The sequence below is a fragment of the Vigna angularis genome, chromosome 6 (genome assembly GCF_016808095.1).
Source record: "Vigna angularis cultivar LongXiaoDou No.4 chromosome 6, ASM1680809v1, whole genome shotgun sequence".
NCBI lineage: Eukaryota > Viridiplantae > Streptophyta > Magnoliopsida > Fabales > Fabaceae > Vigna > Vigna angularis.
Window position 1 is genome coordinate 27,087,436 of NC_068975.1, and position 22,690 is coordinate 27,110,125.

The 22,690-nt window shown below is 32.4% G+C and overlaps 3 protein-coding genes across 4 annotated transcripts; all 3 read left to right on the forward strand.

The window, feature by feature from the left end:
• Nucleotides 1–1,780: 1,780 nt before the first annotated feature.
• Nucleotides 1,781–5,859, forward strand: LOC108345084 (uncharacterized). The gene is made up of 9 exons (XM_017583650.2): nt 1,781–1,982; nt 2,092–2,171; nt 2,440–2,630; nt 2,956–4,123; nt 4,271–4,371; nt 4,544–4,603; nt 4,833–4,883; nt 5,235–5,305; nt 5,569–5,859. Exons 1-9 carry the CDS (start codon nt 1,867–1,869, stop codon nt 5,714–5,716), a joined length of 1,986 nt encoding a protein of 661 aa, XP_017439139.2. The 5' UTR covers nt 1,781–1,866; the 3' UTR covers nt 5,717–5,859.
• A 2,271-nt stretch (nt 5,860–8,130) lies between these two features.
• Nucleotides 8,131–10,165, forward strand: LOC108344988 (transcription factor MYB4-like). Its single transcript, XM_052879769.1, is given in 4 exon segments — nt 8,131–9,149; nt 9,244–9,373; nt 9,571–9,924; nt 9,926–10,165. Coding segments are annotated over 4 exon segments (660 nt in total). The 5' UTR covers nt 8,131–9,019; the 3' UTR covers nt 9,972–10,165.
• A 6,216-nt stretch (nt 10,166–16,381) lies between these two features.
• LOC108343807 (protein CHLOROPLAST J-LIKE DOMAIN 1, chloroplastic) lies at nt 16,382–21,409 on the forward strand. Of its 2 annotated transcripts, none has more exons than XM_017582197.2 (10): nt 16,382–16,591; nt 16,709–16,808; nt 16,887–16,991; nt 17,386–17,463; nt 18,339–18,394; nt 19,033–19,090; nt 19,218–19,343; nt 19,455–19,550; nt 20,095–20,166; nt 21,170–21,409. In XM_017582197.2, exons 1-10 carry the CDS (start codon nt 16,470–16,472, stop codon nt 21,230–21,232), a joined length of 876 nt encoding a protein of 291 aa, XP_017437686.1. In that variant the 5' UTR covers nt 16,382–16,469; the 3' UTR covers nt 21,233–21,409. The 2 variants fall into 2 exon arrangements, with proteins under 2 accessions (XP_017437686.1, XP_017437687.1); XM_017582198.2 differs by having other exon boundaries at nt 16,384–16,558.
• Nucleotides 21,410–22,690: the final 1,281 nt, after the last annotated feature.

The following is a 22,690-nucleotide window of genomic DNA, read 5'->3' on the forward strand; positions in this document are numbered from 1 at the left end:
ATTTTCATTTAATCGATTATATGTAACATTTTAATATAAGAGAATTCATTATTTTTTATACCGTGTTGTTACCCAATTTGATTTTTTTTCATTTAAATTTATAATTTACTTGTTTTTTTGTAGATAACTTACTTTTATAACTTATTCCATTTCTTAGAAAATACTATAATTATTTTTTATAGTGAATAATAAACAGAGAGTTTTGGTGTCTTAGAATTAAACACATTGTTTAATCAATAATAATTGATATTAGAGCCACTTAAAAAAGAACTGTATTTAATTGATTAGTATATCTAAATTAAATTTGACTAATTTTTTAACACATTTTGGTTATAGTTAAAAAAATCTTAAATTGTATTTTATTTATTGCTTATCAATTTCCACAAGAATACCAAATATTTTTTTTTTCCAGTTGTGCAAACTCTTTTTATAATATAATGTTATATGTCTTATCTAAACACAGTACACAGAAATACATTAATCCAAATAGACAACTAATTACTTATAACTTCACAATTTTACAATCTCAAATATTTTTCCAGCACTCATCCTTTTGTATTTAAGTATTCATTATAAATAAGTAAATATTTTTAATTTGTATGAATATTGATGTTATAACTTACTATTTATACTATTATAATTTTAAATATATTTATTTATTATATTAATTTTTTAAATATATATTACCAAACTTATATTTTAATATATATGTACATGCAAATAACTCAAATATATACACAATTGCTGTAAGAAATATTAATAATGGAAATGTGTTAAGTTGTTTATAAGTTTTTATATTATAATCTTCTTTCATGAATCTTAAATAATGCAATATTTTTTAATTTGAAATTCCGGTAAAATTGAAACAGAATATATATTTGTATATTTTAAATGATATAAAAAAAGATATTTATTACAATGACTTTAATAAATAAAATAATAAATTTATAAATATAAATATTTATATTTAGGGAGAAAATATTTTATTTTATACATAATATACTCATGTCATAATGTCTGTTAAAAATACATTCTTGGCCATAAATCTTATGCTCAAATGAAAATCCTTATAACTACTTTATCAACAATAATTGTATCTTTATAAATTAAAAATAAAAATATTTAGATTTAGGGTATACTTTATATAGATATATATAATGACCTAATACACACGCATACATACATACATATATATATATATATATATATATATATATATATATATATATATATATATATATATATATATATCATTAATTAGAATATATATTTTAAAAAAGCAATATTTTTTATTTTTTCACTCTCTTAATTAAATATTATAAGATTTCTATTTCACGCACTAATCTCACATCTCATGATTTTTTTTTTCAATAATCTTGTTTTAAATTTTCATTATTGTGATTTCTTTTTCGTATGTTTAGTTTGTTTTGTTTTATCGATATTTATAAATCAAATTTTATTAATATTTTTTTAATAGTTAAAAGTAATCTTATATTATAACATGAATTATTTATTGTAATTTTAAAAAATAACTTACATAAAGTTCCACATGAAATAGGAAATTTAAAATTAAAGAAATAAAATTAATATGAAAACAAAAAAAAATATTAGATTTTTTTTAAATCTTTGTCGCCGCAATAGAAACCAATAAGAGATTTTTATCTATTAATTCGTACAAATGGAATCGAAGACATGCATTGGTCTCTTATTGAACCTAATATCTTGCGCATGTAATAATTAACTATTTTCTTTTACCATAAAGATATCTTCTTTCAAGATCACGCCAGAAATAAATAGCCCAATCAACTATAACCATCATTAGTCACTGTAACTTATTTTTTGAGATTCTCTGCACCCACAATCAAAATGCTTGAGGACATGGAAGAAACTACAGTAGTTTTTTTAGAAAAAGAAGAAAAACCCTCCGAAGAGTGGTGTTTTGGATGCAAGGATGGTGGGCAAATGATCATCTGTGATCATCCGTGAGTCTTTTCATTTTTAGTTTCTTTTTACCCAGGAAGTTTCCTTAGTTTAGTGTTAGTTAATCAATGGATGTTAAAGACCGACCATGTTTATTTATTGTTTTTGTAGGAATTGTTGGAAAGTTTATCACCCTATTTGTGTTGGGAAGGATGCTGCTTTTTTTGACAATGTAAAATCTTGGTTTTGTGGTAAGTTTGTTTGATTTATTGTTAATGTATTAGCTGTCTTCTGCATGCAACAGATGCATTGTTCTTCTGTAACAAAGATCAAGATAGTGATAAAAAATACAATAGTAATATGGTTTGCATGTATTGGAATCTGTATTTTTTATCTATTATACAAGGAGGGGATATTCTCTCCTTTTCACTGGATATTTTGAAAATTTTTAGTGGGTATGCTCTTTTAGGAAGTGAAAGTTGAAAAATATATTGATTTGTTTTTTCTTCATATTTTCAGGTAGACATGTCTGCTTCCAATGCAATGAACCTTCAAGGTTTTATTGTCTTGGCTGTCCAATTGGTGTGTGCAGAAAATGCTTTGCTGCTTCAGAAGAATTTACTGTTGTTAGAGGGGTAAAAGGCTTATGCATAGATTGTTGGAAGCTAATGGAGATTGTAGAACAAAATTTAGACCATGACTCAAATGGGGTAAGCTGTGATAATGAAATTTTGAATAGTTCTTAATAATTTTACTTGCTTGACATATGACCTTACTGTTAAAAAGCTAGCATATTCATGAAACTAGTTAGTTTGACAGTCGAATGTTCTGTGGATTATAAAGTATCTTGCAAATTTGGTTTCCATGTTACTCTTGCTGCTCTTATTATAACTAAATTTGGTTTTCTTTTTGTCAGAACAGTAATACTTGTTTAATGAAATTAGTAGTACTAGTTGGGGTCATTATACACATAGTGGTTATCCCTTGTCTATTTATGTTCTTATTGACAATGATTTTTTTTTTTGCTCATTGCAGAACAAAATAGCCTTGAATGACAGGGAAACATACGAATGCCTATTCAAGGAATATTGGGAAATTATTAAGGTAGAAGAAAGATTGACTAGTGCGGACGTTTTTGCTGCACAGCCAGATTTCAGAACGTGTAAACATTTTCAACATCACAAAAAAAATAGTAAAGGTGAAGAGAAAGAAGTGCAAAATGGGTTAAAAGAAGGGTGGAGAAGTGATGCTGTTTTTGCTGCAAGCCCGGACTACAAAAAGTTTGATAGTTTGCTACATCATAAAAAAGTTAGTAATGTTGAAGAAGATCAAAATGAGGTAAAAGAAGGATTTACTGCTGATGTTACTTTTGCTGCACGGGCTGAGTACAAAAAGTTCAAAAGTTTTAAGCATCATAAAAAAATTAGTAAAGTAGAAGAAGAAGAAGAAGAAGAAAGTGAAGATGAAGAAGAAAGTGAGGAAGGAGAAGAAGAAGATGAAGAAGAAGAAAGTGAGGAAGGAGAAGAAGAAGAAGAAAGTGAAGAAGGAAATGGTTTGATGTCATTGAGTAGTGATGAAGATAGTAAGCCAGCCAAACGGAAAAGGAGCAATTCAGAGGAGTTTGTGGGATGGAGATCAAAACCTCTGATTAGCTTCCTTGCATCCATTGGGAAACATGAAACTGAACCATTAACCAAATGGAATGTGAATTCTCTCATACATGAATACATCAAAGAGAAAAGTCTTGACCACCCTAGATACAAGGGGAAGTTCCTCCCTGATGAAAGGTTGTTTCCTATATTTAGAAAGAAAGTTGTCTCAAAAAGGGATATATATTATCTGCTTGAGTTTCACATTGCCAAGAAAATGGAAGATTCATTTGAGGATGAAAACAATGTTCAAATCAGTAACAGTTCACTAGACGAGCATCTCATTGCTAAGAATTCATGCACTCGAAGCAACTTGTCAACCTTAATTGGAAAACCTCCATTGAAAAAGGGAGACTTTTTTATCAAGCATAGCCACTTTGCATCCATTAATGCCCATAATATAAAGCTCATTTATCTAAAACGAAGTTTGCTGCTGGAGTTATCAAAACAGCCTGAAAGTTTTCTGGGAAAGATCGTTGGAACTTTCGTCCGAGCTAGAATGGATTCCAATGATTCTAGGCAAAGAAAGTCTTACCATCTCGTGAGAGTTTTAGGTAACAAATTTCATACAGATCTGATACTTTTTGTTCACCACTTCCATTCTTTCTTTTTTGTATGTTACTTTATATTTGTTCATGAAGCTTTAGTCTCTTATGTCTTAATTATCGCATGATTGACAGTTTCTCTTGTTTAACTTGTAGGTGTTGAATTTGATGAAATCTCTAATAGAACTCTCTTGCAAGTTTCCTTAATGCCTAAGGCCATTGCCATTTCAGAGCTCTCTGATGAAGATTTCACAGAGGTAAAGGACTTGCACTGAGCCTGTTATTATTTTCATGTAATCAACTATAAACATGTAATAGGAAAGCCATCTTTCCAAATGTTTCCAATGCATAGTTGCATTGGAAATTATGTAATTTTGACATTCCTCTCATCTCCTACATTAGATACCAACTGTGTTATTTTTCTTACAGCAAGAATGTGAGGATTTGCAGCAAAAAGTGAAAACCAGCTTGCTCCCAAAGTTAACTGTGGTAAGTTATTTGATACATAAAGAGAAAATGTTTTATCTTTCGAAGGATGACTATCTGAAAAATAGTTTAAAATTGGAGCCATATTTGTACTACATATTCTTGTATCAGTTTTGGTATGTGCAGTTTAATGTATCTTTTCATAACTTAGAAAATGATAGTTTCTTTCCATTGAATATATTGCAAACCACAATTATAACTACTTTCTCTTTACCTCACTGGCGTTTGGCAGGCTGAGGTTCAAGAAAAGGCTGAAAGTCTTCATGAGGATATAACAAAACATGTATGCTTTCCTGACTCTGCCATGTCAACATTTTCTTTGTTGCTCTTCTGATTTCAACATATCTGATCAATAACTAATTTAGATGCATTTTCTGTATTCTGTCAATCGAATATCATTACATAAAATGCAGTAGTCAACCTTATGGTTTCATCTTCTACTCATCTAACTCTATTTTACTAATATCATGTTAAGATGTGTAACTATCTATGCAGCCAAACTTTTACTTGTGTGGTTCACTTTCTTCTACTTATATGTAACATGGTTTAGTATTTGTTGAATTAACTGTTTGCAAATATACCACATAATATTGTTTTTCTGACAATCCTCACTCCATGATTATGTTCTTGGTAGAGCTTCACGACTCGCCTAGTCCATTTGCAAAATCAAATTGACCGTGCAAATCTCAGAGGACGAAATAGAGAATATCCTTTTATATTTTACATGGAAGTTAATGAACATGTGAATTCATTCTAGCATCACATTCCTACATGCTTACAGATACTAACTAAAAGTGATTGATACATAATGCATTATGATGTATGCTCCTAAGAAGCTATAATTAGTGTTGTTTGGTTTGACATTTGATTCATGTTTGTGTCTCCTAAAATGTGTCATCAAAACCATTCAAAATACAAAAGATTTACAAGAATGATAGTTTGTATCTCCTTAACTGCTTTTGCCATACAAAAATTGCATTACTTGAGGAAAGGGAACGACTTGAAAAATCATGGAAACAAGAACAACCGTTGAAGAGCGTGCCATCAGTTCGTGCAGAGCTTGTTGAGGCAAAATGTGGTGATTCCGAAGATGAACAAGATACAAATACAAACTGATTCCTCACTCTTATTGTAAGTTTTTGAGATAAGGACTCAGTTTCAGACTTTGCCTTTTACAATTATTAAGTGTCTAAACTGACAAAGGAACATATTTTATATCTCTAATCTTATATAAGAATTCCAGTCTCTGCATTTTAAAATTTTCTTTCTGAATATATATATTAAAAAAAACAGAAGAATTTGTTCTTACTAAAATATTTAATCCGTTACCATATTAAATGGTTTAATATGATTAATATGGTTTCTTTTTGGAAAAATATAGATAATCTTCCACAAGTAAATGTGATGCTAAAGTTTACCAACACTAATATAAAAAGTTGACCAAGATGATGAAATAAGATATGGTTGCGGTTTTGAGCATGAGATTTAGTGGCAATAATTAAGAAAAAGTGATTTGCAACTACACTGAGTGTCAACTCAACTGTTATATATCTTTATCTTAAGTAGAAAGTCAACCACTTTTGGCATATGTTATAAAGCTATAAGGCACATTGTTTATCCAATTTGCACACCTTGAAGAGTCTAAGCACTTATTTGGTGAAATAATAGTAATTTTATCCTATTATATGTAGTTATATGCTAATAGGATGTAATTAATTAATGTAATCTCTTATTTTATCCTATTAATAACAATGATTTCTTATTCTAATATGGGTGTTGAGTTAACAAAACATTTCATAGCATCTATATTGTTCAAGAGATTATTTTTATCCAATTCTAGAGTCTCTTGAAATCTTTCTCATTCATCGCTTTTATTGATAGATTAATTATACATTGGACAAGAAGAAAAAAGTATCTTTAATGATACACTTTTTTTACTAAGCTGAAGATAAAGTAAAAAAGGAGAAATGTTGCATGCTTTTGAAAAAAAAACTGAGAAAATAATATTTTTCTCAAGTATATTTTTTTTCATTTTTTAAATGATTTCTTCCAATCTTTACTAGTGTATAATAAAAAATAATTTCTCAATATAAAAAAGAAAACCACTTTAAGGCATTGTTTACTTGAATAAATTTGGAGAGAGTGATTAAATAAATTTGAGATGATTTGAAGGTAAATTTTTTGTTGTTTATTTGAGTGGATTTTAAAAGTAAGTAAGAGTGGATTTAGAAAAAAAGTGTGTGAGAATTAGAATAGGATTTGATTCATGTGACAGATTAAAAAGATTTACTTCCAAATTACTTATCTTCAAAATCCACTCCAATAAACAAAAAAAATTATCTTTAAATCCTTTCAAATTTATTTAATTATTCTTTTTCAAATCAATTTAAGTGAACAAAATGTAAGAGATAAAGAAAAAAGAAAAGTCACATAGAAACATTATATGTTTGGAGAAAAGGAACATTGACTAATTTTCAATTTTTAAAAATGATGAAAACATAATAATAGCCCAATTTTGCCCTTCTATGTTAAAAGTAATTGAAGTTAAAACTATTTGAATTTATCGAGTGTTAGTAACTTTCTTATATATACTTGATTTATAAATTAAATAAACATGTTTTAACTTTATATTTTAACCAATATTTAATAGAATGCAGCGAGAAAAAGCTAAGCACATTCTTTAAATATCCGTTAAGAATAGAAATAGAAAAATTACATAAATCATTTACACATTTCATGTAATTTTTAATATATATATTTTTTCTAATAGCCAACAAGTTATTATACCAAATACTTGTAACTAGTATTAATGGATTGCATTAAGCGAAAATAAATAATTAACTAATTTCTTACATTATGAGGAATCAAGTAATACTTATATTTAACTGAGATGCAAACTCTTTCTTTGAGTTTGTTGGCTTTATTTTTAAATTATTTTTCTCGATTACATATTTAAATGTAAAATATTTTGTCAAACATTATCAATAAATCAAATTTCACTGTATTAAAAATATTTCAAATTAAATATAAAACAAAGAGACAACATGTGATGTGATTGTTTGAGTTTTGCGATAATGGCCCAAGTTCAATGTTTTGGAAATTGAGATATGCATAAATGTTTTAGTACATTAATTAATAATATAAGAAAAGAAGAGCTTCTTTTTCCTAACACAAAGTCAACCTTTATCATCATGATTTGAGCTACGCTAAAGCTAATTAGCCCAAAGAGATACGGAGATAGATTATTTTGGCAAATCTTGCATTACTAATATTATTATATATCTTATGACAATAATAATGATAATTATTATTAATATAATTTTTTTTTTCACTTTCATTTAATTACTTTGAGATGGCATGCCGACACACACTTCTTAAAGGTGACCGAAACATTTTCGTTTATGGATATTTTTTTTTAATTTAATTAATCTAAAGATATCATCACAAAGACAATTTTATTATTGAAATATTAAAAATAAGTAGTATATAGATATATTTTTTTATTGAGAAATAAGAACGATATTTAAAATATTATAATTTTTAATAATTTTCAAGAAATCGTTATTTTTTTTCCTCGCGAAGAAGAGGGGAAAGAGCATTTGCATGGATTCAAAGCCCGTAATCTTCTTCTTGATCATCAATGGTAGTGCGCAGAACAGTGAGTTCAACGTTTTATGTGTGTAATAATTAAGAATATTAGGAAGATTTGAATAATTTGATAAATTTTGAGCACTGTTTTTTCATGTATATATTCTGTAGCTAACATGTTTGTTGTTATACGTGACTGGGAGAATCGAAAATTGGGGAAAAAGAAAAGCATTAGATTGAAGATAGTAACTAGCACTTCACGGGGACAATGGAAAGAGGCGGCAGAAACAGTAAGAAAACATGATCAAGAAGTGCATAATGTTCCTGCCGCGCGCATACTACTTTTGACCTATCTGCCCAAAACAATCATTACTTTTAGCCTTTACCAGATGCCCTAAGTTTACAAGAGAAGCAACCTGGAAACTCCTTTGGAGTTGGATTCTACAAACCAATGCTACTTTCTCACACAATGCATATAAAATTATGGGAGCAGTTTCTCTAGTGCTACATCTCTCTAAACATCATTACAAATCTGATTATGTGTATTTTTTTAATTTCATTTCAACAGTTTCTGTGTGCGTGCGTGCTTTAGTTTGGAATTTTATCACACAAAAGGGGATGTCATCGATCATGTGATCACTATCATGCACTTTTGTTTTGAAAGCCATGCTGTTTATTTGGACCACATGTTCATTTTCTCTGGTATAGTAATCATAAAGGAACCGAAGCTACCTTGAAAGAGCTTAAGCGGCCACCAAAGTTATTACTACTCCATAGTACAGAGGAAAAGGACACACATTATTGTGTTGTGCTGTGAAGCAAGCGGTTACTATGAAGACTCCTTGCTGTGAGAGAATGGGAATGAAGAAGGGACCTTGGACTGCAGAGGAAGATCATATATTGGTTTCTCATATTCAACGATATGGCCATGGTAACTGGCGTGCCCTTCCTAAACAAGCTGGTAAGTTCTTCTTCTAGTTAGCAACATTTTCTCTGTAAACCGGTAAAGGTTAAACAAACATATGTATGATTATATGATATGGTTGTTTAATCAGGATTGTTAAGGTGTGGCAAGAGTTGCAGGCTTCGTTGGATTAATTACCTAAGGCCAGATATTAAACGAGGGAAATTCAGCAAGGAAGAAGAAGATACCATCCTAAAGCTGCATGAAATTCTTGGAAATAGGTGGGCATCTAATAACATGTATTCATTCTAATGTCTTCTGCTGGTTCTTTCTATTGTCTTCCCTACGTGCATGAAACACCATGAATATGATTTCCTAGTATTATTATGATTTAATGTAAGAGATGTAATTAACACGTATAGGCTGAATTTGGTTAAGAAAATGTGAAAATTTGATGGTGATCACCCTTGATGCTTAGGTGGTCTGCTATAGCGACAAGCTTACCCGGAAGAACAGACAACGAAATAAAGAATTTTTGGCATACCCATTTGAAGAAGAGGATCCAAAAAAGTGGAGTGCATATAAATGGCAATGCTTCATCGCATATCCTGCAAGAGGCACAAGCAAATAGTTCATCAAGTTCAGGTGCAGTTTCTAGTGCCTATGGAAATGTAATGCTTGACAATTACGGTTTACCCTCAAGGAAGAATCCAATCAATCCACCTACTGTAGGTACTGGATTTTATGGTGCAGTCTCCTCAGATACTTTTGGAGAAACTGAGGACAATCATGATTCTTGTCAGCTAAGTGAAGAAATGGAGTTTTGGTACAATATATTCATCAAATCAGGGCAAACATCACGAGACAATGAAAATCTAGGACATTATTAGGATGCATGATATATAGTTTGTCTATCAGCTTACAGATGTCAAGTCAACCTTTGGTTTCAGCTTAATTGGTGTTTGTGTAAAAAAACTTAAAATCCTTTTTGGAGTTTCAAATCGGAAAACTAAAGATGAATGAATAATTTTGTTAATAAAATCTGGATAAGAGTTGGGCAGTTATAATACAAATTGGAACATTTTACGTTTGTCATTTTTCGTTGTGAAATTTTTACTGTTATTTGAAGCCCAGGGAAAATTTCCTCCTTCAAGTTTGCTCTTTCTTTTATTAATTATTTTGGCCAAGGTTTGCCGCACCATTATTTTGTTACGATAGGATAGGTGTGAAACAAAAAAATAAAAAATAAACTGAAAATAAACTCAACACCAAAACGAAAAAGCTGAGAGATTAAGCTGATATACAAGATAAATGAGTTACCTTATTCTCTCTACAAGTTAACTCCAAATTTGTTTGGGGAAAAAAAAGAAGAGAACAATAGAATTTCTACATTTAAAGAGACACATGTGAATCATGATCTTTCAAATAGATTGAAAAAGGGTGAGCATTCAAATGAAATCTTTCATCTTTTCCTCATAATGCTACTACATTAAAATAGTAACTGTAATATTTGTTTCAAAGTTCACAATTGATAAAATTTACTTATTAATTAACTTTTATCAATAAAAATAAACTTATTTTTGTTGGGTATCAGTCATACAACACAAGCACACACAACTAAAATTAAAGATGAGAAAATTTATAACTAACACAAGACCAAGGGCAAGGTCAAGAAAAATATTTACTAGATAGAAGAGATTACAACACCCTCTCTTTAGAGCAAGGAGGATACAAGTAATTTTGGTGCATCTTACACCTTCCCTTACACCTCTATTTATATGCAAATGAGGGAGGGAAGTCTTTGCCCACTTTAGATGTGGGACTTCTAAGACAAACTTCTAACAATTCTCCCACTTGAAGATTTGATTGAATCAATCATGTCTTCACAATACTTTGTCTTCCTTGTCAGTTTCATGCTACGTTGCTGATAGACCATAAGAGGATCTACTCCATACAAACTTGTCAGTATTGACCGGCTTTGTCATAACATCTGCTAGGTTATCTTTGGTACAGATCTTTTCCAAATCTACATCTCCTTTCTCTACTACTTCTCGGACAAAATGATATTGAACCCCTATATGCTTTGTCCTGGAATGAAAGGCTGGATTTCTTGCAATGTGCAAAGCACTCTGACTGTCACAATATACAGTAATTTTGTTTTGCTTGTGCCCGAGTTCTTCCAATAACCTTTGAATCCAGATTGCTTCTTTGCATGCTTGAGTAGCTGCCATGTATTCAGCTTCTGTGGTGGATAGAGCTACAACAGTTTGTAGTTTAGATAACCAGCTTACCACCCCTCCTGCAAGTTTAAACACATAGCCTGTAGTAGATTTTCTTTTATCAAGATCACCTGCATAATCTGAGTCGACATAACCTCTGACAATAAATTTTGATCCTCCAAAACATAACGCAACATCTGAGGTTCCTTTGATGTATCTAAGGACCCTCTTAACAGCATTCCAATGCTCTTCACCAGGATTTGCCATAAATCTACTAACTGCTCCCACTGCATGTGCAATGTCTGGTCTTGTACAAATCATGGCATACATTAGGCTTCCCACTGCTGATGCATACGGAACTCGAGACATTTCCATCCTCTCTGCTTCATTGCTAGGACACATACTTGAGGATAATTTATAATTAACAGGAAGTGGGGTAGAAGTTGGCTTGCAATCTTGCATGTTGAAGCGCCGCAAGACCTTTCGAAAATAATTCTTTTGTGAAAGCCAAATCTTCCTGTTTTTTCTGTCTCGGTGAATTTGCATCCCTAAAATCTTGTTTGCAGGTCCCAAGTCCTTCATATCAAATTCCCTAGCCAATTGTGCCTTCAATTCTTGGACTCGAACTTTGTTGGAGCCTACCACCAACATATCATCCACGTACAACAGCAAAATGATGAAATCATTATCCTCAAACCTCTTGTAGTACGTACAATGGTCTGAACTTAATCTGTTGTATCTGAGGCTAATAATGAAAGAATCAAATCTCTTATACCAACACCTTGGCGCCTGCTTTAAATCGTACAGAGATTTGGTCAACCTACAAACCAAGTTTTCTTTGCCTTGTTCTTCAAAACCTTCTGGTTGGAGCATATATATTTCTTCTTCAAGTTCTCCATGAAGAAAAGCAGTCTTTACATCTAACTGTTCCAGATGTAAATCATCTACAGCACACATTGCCAGCACTATTCTGATAGTGGTAAGTCTAACAACTGGTGAGAATATCTCGTTAAAATCAAGACCTTCTTTCTGAGCATATCCTTTGACCACCAGTCTTGCACGATATCGCTCCACTTGTTCATTGCCATCTCGTTTGATTTTGTATACCCATTTGTTTCCAATTGCTTTTCGACCTTTTGGAAGTTCAACAAGTTCCCATGTCTCGTTCCTATGTAAGGCTTCTATTTCTTCATGCATTGCTGTCATCCATTGAGAAACATCTGAACTCCTCAACGCTTCTTGAAAGGTTGAAGGTTCTCCTTCTTCAGTTAAGAGACAGTACGCATCATGGTTTGCCATAACATAGTCTGAGTGCCAAGATGGTTTCTTCATCAAACGTGTTGTTCGTCGAGCATCTTCATCATTGACCTCATTTGGTTCTTGTTCATCGTGCTCTGGTTCTGTTTCAGAGGAATCATTATCTTTTGACTTTTCCTCTATCTGTATTGAAGTAATGTCTATTGGTGTGCTGACATTTTTCTGCTCACTTTGCAATTTTTCTGCAAAAACTACATCCCTGCTAACAATAATCTTGTGGGCAGTGGGATCCCACAAGCGATACCCCTTAACATTGTCAGCATAACCCAAGAATATACATTTCCTGGATTTTGGGTCCAACTTTGTTCTTTCTTGGGAGTTGTACATCACGTACACAGGACAACCAAATACATGCAGAGAAGAGTAATCAGCTGGTTTTCCTTTCCACATTTCTATTGGTGTCTTTACACCAATTGCTGTTGATGGCGAGCGATTTATCAAATAGCAAGCAGTTTTGACTGCTTCTGCCCAGAAGGACTTGGCTAATCCTGCAGTTTTCAACATGGCCCTTGTCCTTTCTAGAAGAGTTCTATTCATCCGCTCTGCTACACCATTCTGTTGAGGTGTATGAGCAACTGTAAATTGCCTCTTAATACCTTCTTGCTTGCAGAATGCCAGAAAATCACCATCAGTATATTCTCCTCCATTATCTGTCCTCAAGCATTTGATCATTTTTCCAGTTTCAAGTTCTACCTGTGCTTTGAATTCCTTGAATACTGGAAACACATCTGACTTCTTCTTGATTGGGTACACCCATAATCTTCGGGAATAATCATCAATGAATGATACAAAATACTTTGCTCCTCCCATGGATATTTCTGGTGATTCCCAGACATCAGAATGGATTAAGTCAAGTATGTGCTTGCTTCTAGCAGTCATTTTAGCAAACTTCAATCTATGTTGCTTACTAGTCACACAGTGCTCACAAAACGGTAAGTTAACTGTTTTGAGCCCCGGCAGGAGATTATGATCAGCAAGAATTTTCAAGCCTCGTTCTGACATGTGACCAAGTCTGTAATGCCACATCATCGTTGCTTCTTCTTCTTTTGTTGTTGCAACTGATGCATCTGCTTCTTGCAACGTATCTCCCAACAACATGTATAGATTTACTGCGATCTTCTCTGCTTTCATCACAATGAGGTTACCTTTCACCATTTTTAGGATTCCGCCTTCAATGTGAATTTTGCACCCAAGGTCATCCAATTGTCCAACAGACAAGAGGTTCTTCTTCAATCCCTTCACATGTCGAACTCCTTGAAGAGTGCGTATTGTACCATCATACATTTTGATTTTGACGGTACCAATCCCTCCAATTTCTAAGGCATGATCATTCCCCATGAACACAGATCCTCCTGAGACAGGTTCATAAGTGTGAAACCAATCTCGGTGTGAAGTCATATGCCATGTCGCGCCTGAGTCTACTATCCAGGCATCAGAAAGTTGTCTTCTGCCTTTAGAACTACCTTCTGCTTCACTATACAGGATTTCTCCATCTTCAGAAGTTTTTGCAACACAGCCTTGAGAGCTTGATGCTTCGAAGTTCTTTCCTCCACTCTTCTTGTGCCAACAATCTTTTTTCAGATGCCCCCTCATGCCACAATTGTAGCATTTAAAATTCTTTCTTCCTCGAGACTTTGATCTACCATGATTTTGACTCCCACTGGAGCCACGTTCCGTTGATCTTCCTCTCATCATCGTTAAAGCTTCTACTTGCTTCGAACTTTCTGTCCTGTCTTCCTTATTCTTTCGCCTGGATTCTTCTTCAAGAATAGCTCCAGCAACATCTTCAAAGGATAAACGACCAACAATGTTGTTATTTGTAATGTTGATGATGAGTTGATCATATGAATCTGGTAAACTCTGAAGTAGTAGCTCTGCACGTTCATTTTCTACTATGTTGAAATCTGACGCGGTGAGCTGAGCAAATAATGTATTCAGATTGTTGATGTGTTCCGTCACTGGCGTGAACTCACTCATTCGAAGAGTATAGAGTTTTCTTTTTAAGAAAATTCTAGTGTGAAGTGACTTGACCTCGTACAGTTTAATGAGAGTATCCCAAATCTCCTTTGCAGTCTTCTTCTCTGCTATACTAGACAGAACTGAATCTGCCATTGCTAGGTGCAAATTGGCAACCGCGTTGTCATCCATCTCTTTCCATTTTTCATCAGAAATTTCTGCACGTCTGTCTTCAATTGCATCCAGACAGTTGTCTTTTCTCAAAATTGCCCTTATCTTCAGTTTCCACAAGGAAAAATTATTTCCGTTGAACTTTTCTATCTCAAATTTTGCTGTCATGGTTTCACTCTTGAACCGGCTTATGCACTTCTCACTATGAATAGTATTGTCTACTGGTACAGTACAGGTAGACTGTGAAGTAAAGCACCAAGAAGTTCCCAGGAAAGAGAGGTGGGTCACAAATGGACACTCTTAAGTACCAAGTCTTTCCTAGCCAGAACTTTCTCAGACCGCACTTTCACACTACCAAACGTTTCCAGTAATAACTCTTTTCTGATGCGGAAGATCGGATTAAACCGCAACCACAGAGCATACTCAGAATTTTACCAATACTATTCTAATGACAATAGCAGCGGAATACAAACCGAAAGCTCTGATACCACTGTTGGGTATCAGTCATACAACACAAGCACACACAACTAAAATTAAAGATGAGAAAATTTATAACTAACACAAGACCAAGGGCAAGGTCAAGAAAAATATTTACTAGATAGAAGAAATTACAACACACTCTCTTTAGAGCAAGGAGGATACAAGTAATTTTGGTGCATCTTACACCTTCCCTTACACCTCTATTTATATGCAAATGAGGGAGGGAAGTCTTTGCCCACTTTAGATGTGGGACTTCTAAGACAAACTTCTAACAATTTTTACATATTTCAATTGAATTACAATAAAAAGTTCTTACGAAAACATCACCTTCTTTGAGTAATAAATCTGGACAAATTTTGGATATGATAAGTACCACCAGATCTTAAACGTTTAGCTACTGATTCTTAATAAGATTTAATTATTTGTTTGGTTTCTCCTTTAATGAAAAAAGTTTTAAGTCAGTCTTCACTTTTGAAAAAGTTTTAATAACATTTTAACTTTTGAAAAACTTTATCAATTAAAAAAAATACTAATAGTGTTAATGGTATGACACAAACCCCTCTATGTTTTTGTTAAAACAATAAATTCAGAATATAACATTTATACAATTAATAGTTTAATATCCATGATGCCACGCGAACTGCCGGACTTCTTCGTAATGTTTTCCGTTTATGATTTTTATTAATCATATTTTTTTAAATAAAATCAATTGGTTTTTTCTTTATATAACAGACAAATTTTCATTATATTCTGTATTAGGTTTTTCTTCTTCTTAATTTGTTTATTAATTTTTTTCCTTATATCTAAATATTTGTTTACTTGTATTGCCCTTTACTTTATTTAATCAGTGCCTTCTTTCTTATACAATTTGGTTGTTGTTTTATAATTTGCTTATATTTGAAAGTTTCATATAAAATGTTTTGTTATGTTATAAACATCTCAATTAGTAGTGATGATATTTATCAATTCAAACATATAAATATTCTAAAAAAAATCAAATGTCTCATGTTACAAGTTTTCTTATTTTTTTTTGGTGTGTTAGAATCAAATTTCTAACTTTAATAATTTCATAAAAAAAATAACTGCTTTACTAACTTTAATTATCATAAAAAATAAAACAATTTAGAAGTAGCATGCAACAAGAAAACTTTGAAAGAAGAAAGCGTGAAAGATAAAGCAAAACCCTATGAAACTAAAATTTCAGACATAAAGTGAGAGAGATAACAGTGCATCAATGGCTCTAGGAATCTCAAACATTCTGCACTGCCCCAAATTGAGTTTCTCCCACAGCAATCTCCGTCCCAAAGTTTCAACCTCTCTCAGGTCATCCATTTCTCCCTCTTTTCCTTTCCATTTGTAAGAATCAAAGAACGAATTTAGTTTTCCTTCGAATTTGTTTGTTTTTCGCTTACGACGAGTTTCGTCGACATCATTTCTAGGGTTAATAGAATGCAGTTCGGTTTCGATTTTCAGGTTTCCCCAGACAGCAACATGGAGTGATAGAAAGATTGTCTGTGCTGCTGCATCTGCGGCAGGGAGCTCTAATTCCGATGGTGACTTTAATCCTTATGAGGTAAAGAGTAAAATCTACTCTTTGAAATTTGAAGTTGTTCGAATTGTATCTTAGTTTCTGTCATGTCATGTCATGTAGGTGCTAGGTGTAAGCCCTCTTGAGAAATTTGACATGGTCAAGGCAGCATATGCAAAAAGAAAGAAGGAAGCTGAGATGAAGGGCGATGAAGCAACTGCTTCCAGAGTAGGTCGACTTTTTTTTATTTTTTCCTTTTTTTTTGTGTGTGAAATGGTTTTCATAACTATGGCATTCCAACCATATAATATTACGGAACAGTCTGCATTGTCATTACTGATATGGCAACTAGTTTCCCAAGTTTGAAATGGTCGAAGTTGATTTGCTGCATCCGTATTCGGAAGTTAACAAGATGTATGAGCTGTGCATTATGTATAATAGTGTTGAGTTTACTTATAATGCTTGCTTGTCATCCAAAGTAGAGCTCACTTATTGGATACAAGAGCCTATCATTCCTTTATTTTGAGGTTCTTAGTGATGTTTATTGATATTTGATTTTTTTTTTCTCAAAGTTTAATGCACTAATGTGTGGGATGTTGTGCGCTGTGAATGTATAATTCAGCTGGAAAAGGCATATGACAAACTCATGATGGCTCAGTTGACTAATCGGAAAAAAGGTGTAACTTTTGGATCATTTAAGGTAAATGTAGGGGAATCTTTCTTTCTGTGGACTGTAAAATCGCACATATAACTTGAAGGCATAATAACAGGGAAGTGCTTATTGTTTAAATTCCGTTTGAGGTGCAAGCTACTTTTGTTAATTTAGTTTTGGATGTGTTTGATGCTTTCAATATTCACTGGACTTCCTTTGACGAAGTAGCCATAATTTTGTAGAACATCTCTTTTTACTGTTTTTCTCTTCTCTAAATGAACCCAGAGTGCCTATAAATTATGGTCATGTAGAATTTGGAGGAAATGATACCATATTATCTTGAACTCGATATTGTTCACTATTTTCTTTGTGCTGTGGAGGGTGAAGTTAGATAATTCTATTCATAGTGTACCACAAAAATGAGTTTTGCTCCAGCCATGCAAATCTTTTATGCTTAGCGTGGGTAGTGGATATTGAGAGAGTATACGGCAGTCATGATTTTTTCTTCAGCTATTAATGCTTCTGTGTCTATTTACAATGGTTTGTTAGTAGATACCGAAGAACACAAATATTTCCCTAGGAGATACTTTTTATGAAAAAAAGATGTTCATTTAAGTATGTTTTGTGCCTTCTTCCTAGTTTTTCCCAAGCATCTGACCCAAGATAAATGCTAGCAATACACTCATTTGAAAACATTCTTTACTATTAGCTGAAATTGATTAGAAATCAAACGATTTTATGGGTTCCACTCCATATTTAATTATCTTCACGTGTAATTTTGTAGTCGCCAATAAATTTTAACCAATAGTATAAAGTGTGAGGAATGATGCGTAAGAGAGTGTAATGCTAGCACTGCCCTAGATTCAAATTTGTTGTTTTTGTTTGCATCTCCAAATCTTAATTGTGTATTAAACTAAATGCAGGTTTCAAAGGAGATTAAGTATGCTGACAAGCAGCCAATTCTACCGTGGGGGCCAAGGTTTGGTGTTTCTGCTTATGATTAGTAACAATGTAGTTTTTTTGCTGTACATTGTTGTTGCTACCATGAGTTTACTAAAATATCTGGTAATTCTTACTTTAATGGATGATTTAATATTTAACTTCTCTAGGTTGACATGTTTCCTTTCTAGTAATCACAGCCAGGATCTCTATAGATTGCTTTACCGCATGACAGTCATCTCCCCATTATGAATTACCACCTTCTCCCCACCTCCCAGAAAAAAATAAGGTTTTGCCAAATTGTGTAAATGTAATCTATTTCAATAGCTCTTTTAGAAACAAGACAAAAACAAGTGATATTTCTCTCTAAATTAAGCTGAATCAAGCAATCACTCAATCAAACCATCAAATAAATGTATTAATTAGGATATCCGTATACTCTTATATTATGAGAAAGTGATGCTTGGATTGGAATCATCTCTATTTGGATTAGTTTTTTTTAGATGTTTTATAAATAACAGTTTGGATGGAAAATCTCATTTTTCTTGCTTGCATAGATGGATTACATTTATTTCTCATGGTTTACTTTTTATTCAAATCATTGTTTCCCCCCTTATCACTATCACTCTATTGATAGTTACTTTGTAACTTTTGATGTTATTTTGTATGTAATTTCAGGTTTACTAAATCAAGTCAAAATGACACACGCATAAACTTGGCAATATCAGCTGTTTTTGTGAGTTGGATAAAGATAGTTATTTATTTATTTTTTTGGGAAAATATCAATACTAAGCCATATCAATCTTGTGACTTATGTCTTAAAATGTAGTATTTAAGCAGAGTTATTTATCATCTTTCTGCAGACAGCATGGATCCTTGTCAAGCGCAGTGCTGAATATAAACCTTTGCAGTTTTTAGCCTTTGCCTTTGTTTATAGGCTTTTTGAGAAGTTAAAAGCCTTTGAATCTCCTGTAACCCGCATATATAATGTGAGTCTCTTCTTTTATGTCAGGACATTTGTGGAATATATAAATTTTCTGTTTTTTCACTGCATTGAATTACTAGTAGAATTGTATAGTTCATGTTATTGTTGGCTACAGGAAGAGGGTGAAGACACCGGAGAAGGATTGCGCATGGGGAAAAGACTGCTCCGAGCACTGGCTTTGGTTTTTGGATGTGTAGCAATTTCATCTTTGGTATGATGATTCCTTAGATCTTTTGGTGTGACTCATGGATCAGTACTTTGATATCCCAAATTTTTGGCTTTCCTTTCAATTGATGTACATATAGGTTTTTTTTTCCTGTAACAAGAAAAAGAAAAGAAGGGAGAGAGGGATCAATTCATCTTTTTTCCCTCTTTTTCTATTTTACTTTATGTGATACTAAATTGTTCATTATGGTATGATGCATCAATTATGTTCTTTTTTTATCTGTATTGAATCTCTTTTTTGAATTAAGAAAACCATGGTAGCCAAACTACGGAATTTATATTTTGTACCCTGTTTGACTTCCACTGGTACGGAACCAGGCAAATGATGCCCTAACTAGTTTTTACCACGTAATTGTAGTTTTTTTTATGGAAGTGGGATATTCTATTTATTTGTCACTCAATATTTATCCTAGTTGAATGTGGCTCAAGTTCTCTTTTTTCTTATCATCTTTACACATTGGCATGGGCATGTCTCATAATTATTTAATTTTCCAAATGAAAATTAATACTTTCTTGTTCTTCTCATGCAGGCATATACTTTTATTTTGAACATAATTGAGTTTGCAGGTGGTTTTATTCCTGCTCTTTTGTACAACAATCAGGTATACTATAAATCAATGAGAACGGCCCCTCATGGCTTGAAATATATTAAGATAAAACTGTCCTCTATCCTTATGAATAATATGATGTGTGCCGAGCAGGTTTTTTGCCTTTAAAACGTTGGGACATTCTTTATGTGAATTTTCTTGCCAAATACATTTTATTCCCTGTTTGCCTAATGCAGATAAGAGAAAAATGATCCCATGGTCTTTTAATACATGTGATGTGAGGGGATGGGTTGCGATTGAAGTATCAAATTGTTGTGAACTAGGATAATGATAGCTAGTTTAGTGGCCATGTTTCTTAAATAGCAGATGAATTTAGATTGTGTAATAAAATAAATTTTACGAAGCACAGGTGCAATGTCAGGGACTTTTTCCCTTGAACAGTTGAAGGTATCAGCTAATATTTCATGAATTCATTGTGGTCGATTGTAATTCAACTGCCAGTTTATCCTCTACAATATAAAATCTCCATGATGTTATATTTTTCATTAGCGATATTATTAACATCCATTTTGGGCCTCTAAAGATGTATGTGAGATTAGATTGGTTCCCCAAAGATTGTTTCTTTGATGATAATTAGTGACATTGGTTTTCCTTCAAAAACCAATTTAATGGTAAAATGTGAAATTTGAAAACCAATTTCATCATGTTATTGATTTGATGTATTTATAAATGGAGGACCAGGGTTGTGTTGCTATCATCTTTGAAAGGCCAATAATGTCATTTAAACTAAATTTACGCGTAGCATGCAACTTAGTCTACGGGTGATGGTGGGACTAGTCTGGTTTCTTGTCTGCCATAGCAAAGAAGCTGTTTCTTGAATGACACATTTTATGGCATGCATTGGTTTTTTATTTACTCTGGAAATAAGATACACACCTCTCTTGTCACTAGTTCTATTTGTCATTTTTTTTATTGCTGAATGCTAATCCTAGTTAGTATATATCCTATTGTTCAGTGTGTGTTTCTGCTAAGTTGATAGCCGTTATGGTATCTGCAGGAATTGGTAATCACCACTTCATCGGCAGTGATGCTTTATATCATGGCATCTTATTATAGATAGTGGAGCTTGTCTTGAAGACGAAGAAGACGAAGAAAACACGCATCGTCATCATCCATTTTTATCTTTTTTCGCTCATTTCTTGCTTTTGTTCCTCACTAGTGTTAGCTCAAATTTTGTCAAAAGAGATGTACTTTTTCCTTGTTTTAATATATAGCAGGAATTGTGTTAACTTTCTTATGCTACTTTTTACTTTTTTCTTTGGGGTGTCTTTATATTAATTTTGACTATTCACATATCATAGTGGTACATATAGTCACGCACTCTCGCTTGTTTTTCTCGTTTATTTATTCCATTTTATTGCCAAGTAAATAAAATGGTCATTCATGCAATGCAAGATGCCTTATTTGACCGTGTCCATGAATGAGATAGTTACACACTTTCACACGACAAAAATGTAATGATGTTGGGAAAATGTACTATTTCGTTTAGTTCCATACGATGAAGGATTAGGATTAAGTCGCTTGTTGTGTCAATGGTTTTCTCGATTTCACGTGGGTCTGAAACGCAAAACGGGAAAAACGATATAGGTTAATTTGAATTGAACATCAACTTATTTTTATAATGGAAAATTAGTATAATGGGTCAGTTTGGTTTTTGTTTTTTCCAAAAGTATTTTTTTAAATGAAATAAGCATTTTTTTTTTTTACGTATGTTCAATCTGTTTATTTTATAGATAAGTTTTTTATTTTGCTTTTTAATAAACAGTTTGAATTCGTTTGTTTATACTTTTCTGGAATTATTTTTTAATAAAATGAATAGATTTTTTTTGTCTAATCTATTTATTTTAAAATAGACAGATTTCGAATTATTTCAATAAATAATTATATTTCCTTCTAAATAAGTGATTTAGAAAATATTCAATTTAGATAAGTTTGTTAAATATGTTATGTTACCTTTTAGAATGGATTGAATGCATGAATGTCACATAATTAGTTAGATTAACAATATACTAAATTAAATAGCACTAATTTGCAAAACCAAAATAAGAATAAGGAATCATACATGATTCCTTTTTAGGCTTTTGGTGGTGCAATCTTGTTAGGATGCCAAGATAGCAAAGAAGGAGTCCATAAGTAGAATGAGATGGTGAGATATGGGTATTGCTTTCTACACCTTATCAAATTTCTGTCTCACCCATCAAAAAGTTACCCGAAGGAGACCATAAGTAGAATGTATTTTTGTTTTGTAATGTTCCGTTTGGTATTTTGCCATTGAAGAAGACTGAAAAACAGACACCATATTGTGATGAGAGAAAGAAAATGTGTGGTAGGTTTGTAGAGAGGTTAGGTCCTCTTTTTGGTGCTTTAGGAGCAAACACATTCGGTTGTCCCATCAGGAACATGACTGTGTTCTATTCATTTGTATGATAAATACAAATATAAGACTGACTGTGTGAAAGACTGATTGTATTATTATTATTATCATTATTATCTATCATTCAATTTTATAAAGAAGTAT